Source organism: Palaemon carinicauda, chromosome 14, assembly GCF_036898095.1.
Source record: "Palaemon carinicauda isolate YSFRI2023 chromosome 14, ASM3689809v2, whole genome shotgun sequence".
Classification (NCBI taxonomy): domain Eukaryota; kingdom Metazoa; phylum Arthropoda; class Malacostraca; order Decapoda; family Palaemonidae; genus Palaemon; species Palaemon carinicauda.
In genome coordinates, this window is record NC_090738.1 from 126357152 (window position 1) to 126364651 (window position 7500).

Consider the following 7500-nt stretch of genomic DNA (forward strand, 5'->3'; position numbering starts at 1 on the left):
CTATTATTATTATTGTTATTATTATCATTATTATCGTTATTATTATTATTATTATTATTATTATCATTATTATCATCATCAACTACAACCTAGTTAGAAAGCAGGATGTTATAAGCCCGAGGGCTCCAATAGAGGAAAAAATAGCACAGTGAGGAGAGAAAATAAGGAAAGAAATAAACTATATGAGATGTAATGACAAACAAAATAAAATATTTTAAGAACAATAACATTAAAAATTACAGGGTAAATAAACAAACACGAGAAAGTACGTGAAAAAAGTAAGACCTCCAAAACGGATGTGTAAAGCAAGAAAGCTAATAGCAATATCAAAGATAAAACTTACGAGAAGGAAACTATTGCTAGAAAGCAAAAATGCTCACGAGACTAAACAAACTTCAGTTTCTTTAAGCCCATGAATACAAAATCCATTGATAAGATGCGGAATGAGGTAATTAGGGGTACCACAGGAGTTAGAAAACTATCAAATAAGATCCAAGAAAGTAGAATGAGGTGGTATGGTCACGTCATGAGAAGAGATGAACAGTATATTGGGAGGAGAGTGATGGAAACGGAGGTACAGAGAACGAGGAGGGGGAGACCAAAGCGAAGGTGGATGGACTGTATCAAGGATGACCTTCGATCAAAGGGATTAACCGGTGATGAAGTGTGGGACAGAGGTAGATGGAGAAAGCTGGCCAGATACGACGACCCCATATAAAGGTGGGAAAAGATGCAGACAAAGAAGAAGAAGAAGAATACAAAACCCATTAGAGCCGTTCACGAAAGAGTGAAGAGTTCTCTTGTTTGTTATTTTTCTTTAAAAAATTTTCATTTTATTTGTTCATTGCCACTCTTATATTTTATTTATATCCTTGTTTCCTTTCCTGACAGGGCTATTTTTTTCCCTATTGTAGCCTTAAGGCTTACAGCATCTGCTTTTTCAATTTTTCAACTAACGTTGTAGCTTACCTAGTAGTAGTAGTAGTAGTAGTAGTAGTAGTAGTAGTAGTAGTAGTAGTAGTAGTGATGATAATAATTGGTAATCCTTAACTATAGTGCGAGATGTGTTTGTACGTTTAAATGCATTTACGGATGTATGTATATATAGTATTATTATTATTATTATTATCATTATTATTAGCTAAACTACAACCCGTTGGAAAAGCCAGATGCTATAAGTTCAAGGGAAAATAGCCCAAAGAGGAAAGGAAATAAGGAAACAGAGAATACTACACTTGAGCGTAACCTTAAGCAAGAGAACTCGTATCATAACTCACACACTTAAAAGGTACGAGTGAATATAGTAATACATTCCACCGAGCTTCTACATAACAAAGGGAGATAGCTAAACATCATACATTTAATACCTGTAGTAAATATACTAAGGTAAGGCCACCAATTCAAAATTTTAATATAATTCTTTTCTTTCATTCTTACAACGTAATGTTAAGTAGTCCTGTTTACTTTTCAATACGTGACGATAATGAATTTCATCAGAACTATTTTCTTGCATCAATACTTTTTCAAAAGCATTGTTTATTTTTACACAAGATTAGCTATACCAAAACAACTAACATATTTCAAATAAACATAATGGAAATGTAAAACGTTTTCAATAAAGGGAAAAGTATCAGCTTTCTATTCATGTTTAATTAATTAGCTTTTGTCTCCTTAAAGTCTTCTTCCCTCTTTATTGCATAACGCAATTTCATTACAAACAACAATCATATATTGCTTTGTGTACTTATAAAAACACAATAAAAATAATCTAAGGCTTAAGAAGTTACAGGGCCAAATTGGTTTATATCCACGCCACGCCTTCAACCAAACTTACGACAGTTTTTATAGGAAAGGCAGAGCTAATTATGCCAAGAACTTTCGTATAATTACAAGGTAATCTCCGACACGTTCTGTGGCAAAACCAATGAAGTGGGATGTACGTCGAAATTTTGTTTTCAACATCGGTTAAGGCTCTGTGAAGTTCTTAACTTCATCCCATTTGAAGTCTTAGCCTGGTCAATTATTCCTTAATTATATGTAAGAATGTGGGGTCTTCCCAAGGTTAATGTTAAAATATGAAATAAGGAAAAAATTATATACTGAGTTGAATATGAAAATGAAAAAAAAAAAATATATACTGGGGTGAATGTGAAATAATGAACAAATTATATTCCGAGATAGTATGAAATAATGAAAAATTACATACTGGGGGTCAATATAAAACTAAAAAAAAATACGGAATTGAATTCGATATTAACAAATTAGTAACAGAAGTTAATAAGATTTTCTTTTTTAAATATACATGAAGACGAACATAAATCTAAAACTCAGATGCATTAGTTAATATAAAAAAAAAATGGATTTGGGGTGACCAATGTCGCCAGAATATATTCTATAAACCTTAATGGTGACTATAAAATTCGGAAATTAGATACTAAGGTGGATAAAAAAAATCTCAAAATTAAATACAAAATCTCAAAATTAGATAACAATCTAAAAATCAAATACAAAATCCTAAAAATCAGATACAAAATCTAAAAATTAGATAAAATCTAAAAATTTAATAAAATCTAAAAATTAGACAAAGTCCAAACATTGGATACAAAATCTGTAAATTAGATACGAAACCTAAAAAATAGATAAAATCTAAAAATTAGATACAAAATCTAAAAATCAGATAAAAATCTAAAAAACAGATGCAAAATCCTAAAAATTAGACACAAATTCTAAAAATTAGATACAAAACCTAAAAATTAGATAAAATCTAAAAATTAGATTCAAAATCTAAATCATATAAAAATCTAAAAACCAGATACAAAATCCTAAAAATTAGACAAAATCTAAAAATTAGATACAAAACCTAGGAATTAGATAAAATCTAAAAATCAGATACAAAATCTTTAAACTTAGATAAAAAATACAATATGTTAGATACAAAATCTAAAAATTCTATACGGATGTGGGTATAAAAAAGCAAAAATTAGCTATGTCCTACACGCAATCAAGGCAGCCCAGCTATCACAGCGTGTCGAAAGCATTGATTTGTTTTACACGGGACAATGAATCATTCAATTCTTACAAAATGATATATTCACGAATCATAGAAAGTAATACGTATTAGTTCAATTCCATCAATCTGTGATCGATGGGGAAAAAATTAAAGCTTTGATTAAAAGCCATCGCCCCCCCCCCTCTCTCTCTCTCTCTCTCTCTCTCTCTCTCTCTCTCTCTCTCTCTCTCTCTCTCTCTCTCTCTCTCTCTTTTGTCTATGACTTTATGTATGTGTGATATGCATATAAAGCTTTATGAAACTGAAATACCGTTACAAACGCGCGCGTGCACGCACACACACACAAAAACGCGCGCACGCACACACACACACACGGACTTCGAATAAGGGATGGTGAATCTACGATAATTATTATTATTATTATTATTATTATTAGTCAAGCTTCAACCCTAGTTGGAAAAGCAAGATGCTATAAGCCCAAAGGCTCTAACAAGGACAAATAGCCAAGTGAGGAAAGGAAATAAATAAACGGACTCCAGTTTAAAGGCTGCTCATGAATGGCAGAGGCAAGGAACAGCGACAATCCCCAGGCTAGTAAGACAACCCCTAGAGACTGAACCTGTTTACATATGATAACCTCACAAGGCCCATTTCCACCCAAGCTAGGACCAAGGAGGGCCAGGCAATAGCTGCTGATGACTAAGCAGGTAGACTTATAGGGTCTCTAAACACCCCATCCTTAGCTTACAAGGATGGTGAGGTTGCGGATACTACAAGGAACTATCGAGTTTCAGCGGGGAAAGGAAACCCAGTCCGGTGATCGCCAGGCAGGGACGTCTCCCATAGGGTACTACATCCCTCAATGCTGTTGTGGTGGCCGATGTGGTAACGTCCCTGACTGGTGAACACCAGACTGGGGTTCGAGTCCCGCTCAAACTCGTTAGTTTCTTTGGTCACTGCAACCTCACCATCCTTGAGGGCTAAGGACGGGGATTTTGGGGGAGCCTAAAGGTCTATCTGTTGAGTCATCAGCAGCCATTGTCTGGCCCTTCTTGGTCCTAGCTTGAGTGGAGAGGGGGCTTGGCAACTGATCATATGCATATATGGTCAATTTCTAGGGCATTGTCCTGCTTGATAGGACAATGTCACAGTCCCTTGCCTCTGCCATTCATGAGCGGCCTTTAAACCTTTAAAGGGGCTCTTGTTATAGAGCAGGTCTAAAAATCGAAACGATTAAATAGACTTTGTTAACATCTAAAAAAACTTACATTCGATCTAGAGAAAAAACAAAACTAAATAAGTTTTACGATAACAGGCATGTCATATCAAGAAACTTCTCCTGAAAGGAACACTGAAAAAGCTTTAGCTTATACACACTCTTAGAAGGTTAGCTGTACTTTCCTTTCCTAAAAAAACATGAACAATTTAAAATACTTCTTAAAACTTAATGAATGCTAAAGCATGGATAGTATAATATTAGCATATCTATGAAGGCTTATCATCTACAAATTCAAAAAAGGAATCATTAATGTAAAAATAGTGGGAATTCTCACTAAACAGGTCAGACCTATATGAAATACAGTACAATTTAATATCTATAACATAAAAATAACTGACTGAATGTAAATAATAATAAACAGGTCAGACCTATATGAAATAAGGTAAAATTTAATATCTATAACATATGAAAATAACTGACTGAATGTAAATAATAATAAACAGGTCAGACCTATATCAAATACAGTACAATTTAATATCTATAACATATGAAAATAACTGACTGAATGTAAATAATAATAAACAGGTCGAACCTATATGAAATAAAGTACAATTTAATATCTATAACATATGATAATAACTGACTGAATGTAAATAATAATAAACAGGTCAGACCTAAATGAAATAAAGTAAAATCTAATATCTATAACATATGATAATAACTGACAATGTAAATAATAATCAAAATAGAAAAGATTGACAGCAGCTGACAAACCCTATAACGAAGGAGTGCAAAACCCTATTAAGAACGACTCCAAAGAGACTTTCGCTCTCGCATGAGAACAGATGTGAGCATCATCATCATAACAAGATAAAAAGAAAATATACCCCAGTATTGCTTCATCATGCAAAGGAGAAATCCCGCAACGATGACATGCAACATCATTATCTCCATAAGGAATGCAAGATGGATAATTGGGCGTGAGGTTTACAGCTGGAAGTATTTGCATTTTACAGCAGCATCCTATTAGTGATATAAGTCTTCCCTTATGGCGAGGGGTGGGGGTGGGGGGGGGGAGAATTTGTGAATTCAGAGAAAATTACACACCTGTTATTACCACATAAATGAGTGGTTAAATTATAAATTCCCATAACTTAAACTAACGATTATGTAATTTAAAATTACAGACATAATATATTGTGTTTGTGTTTATGGATTCATACATACGATTCAGTTTACAAACAACTACATAGCACAGACTTGGAATCACTTCGAAACAGCAATACTTAAGGTTCCACTAATTAATTTAAAATGATGTAAAGTGAATGCATAAATATATATATATATATATATATATATATATATATATATATATATATATATATATATATATCTATATCTATATATATATATATATATATATATATATATATATATATATATATAAATGAGAATAAACATGGAAAGCAATACTTACGGATCCCTTTTTGCCAGGGAATGAGAAGAAAACATCTGGGCCACAACGGTTTGGCATTTGCCTTAGTACGCCTAAGAGCTTGGCGGAGTGGCGTGGCTGTAAAAGAAAAAAAGAAAAAAATTAATAATCATTATGACCATTTATTTAAATATTACTATTACCATTACACATATATTATATATATGTACATGTATATATATATATATATATATATATATATATATATATATATACATATATTATATATATATATACACATATATATTATATATATACATATATTATATATATATATCATATTTATAAATAACCCACAATGTATGAAAAATTAAATTTATTTAGCTTTTGAAGGGTCCATATTCCTTCCTCTTCAAAAAAAAAAAAAATCATACATTGTGGGTTATTTTATTTATCATAAATACACGGAAAATTGTGTATTTAAATATATATATATATATATATATATATATATATATATATATATATATATATATATATATATATATACACACACACATTACAACAACAATAGCAGCCATTTATAGTCAACCGCTGTACAAAGGCCTCAGACAAGTCTTTATTCATGTATGGAGTTCGGCCAGTTTTCATCACTACGCTGTCCAGTGCTGATTGGTGACGGTGGGAGACTTTTGCCTGATCACTCACAACGAACCAAACTAGTGTGGGTGGCCCTGACTAGTACAGCTTTGCTGATCATAGCGCTACACAAACCCATTCACCACGTTAAGGTATTCCTACTCAGCAAGGTTATGTATGTATGTATGTATGTATACATATATATAAATATAAAAATATATATACACACACGCACACACACACACACACACATATATATATATATATATATATATATATATATATATATATATATGTGTGTGTGTGTGTGTGTTAATTTCATATCTATGAGTATTTATTATTATTATTATTATTATTATTATTATTATTATTATCAGATAAGTTCCAGCCCTAGTCAGTCTTATACTCTCGTTTTTCTAAGACAAGAGGATAAAATATAACTATTAATCACAGATGCCTGAAATTTATCAAAGTTAAGACCCCTGCCACAGTTTCATACTATTACTCACAATCATTCAAAAACACTATGTGTTACATTTACACAGACAAGACAAAATTGAAGGTAACTTCCTATTCAAGTCTTCGAGTTTCCCTTGAGAAGAATTCATACATATGAGGTGTAGAATGGAAAAAGAGGAAGAATAAATCAAATTTAATTATGCGTATATTAACATTAAATACATCTAACGATTAATAATGAATACGTACAATGAAAACTATAAAATGTCTGTAAAGTGTAAAAGAATAAGCTGTGGATAATCGCTGTAGTACACATATGACGAACAAGAAACGGAAATTTCTTCCCAGAGGCTAAGGCACCGATCTAGTTTACGGAATGTTGGTTATGTAGCCTCCACTCGCGTTTCCAAACACGATGCACCTGATATAATCCAGCATCTACATTACAATGGCCGATAAATTTCAACCAATAAGAAATTAAGACGGAAATTTTTAAACGTTCAAAGATATAAATTTCATCTTTTCTGAGAATCATTTGATGATAATCATTTACCTCAAAGTATAAACAGATGTTTATAAAAATATAAACAAGACGTTTTCTCTCCCTATTACGCCAAATGGTTTAAACAAACTCTTCTGGGACGCATTGCCCTTACAGGTACAGCAAATATACGCAAGCAATGCAAACAGTAAGAGAGACATACTGTAAATAAAGCACTCTCGCTTACAAAAATAGTC

The 7500-nt window shown here is 32.1% G+C and overlaps 1 protein-coding gene across 1 annotated transcript in view; it reads right to left on the reverse strand.

Annotated features, from left to right (window-relative positions):
* Nucleotides 1-7500, reverse strand: part of LOC137653015 (neurobeachin-like) — a 129430-nt gene that overhangs the window by 21430 nt on the left and 100500 nt on the right. Inside the window, exon 6 of the mRNA XM_068386404.1 lies at nt 5707-5802. Within this exon, the coding sequence (XP_068242505.1) occupies nt 5707-5802 (96 nt within the window). The remainder of the gene's footprint in view (nt 1-5706; nt 5803-7500) is intronic.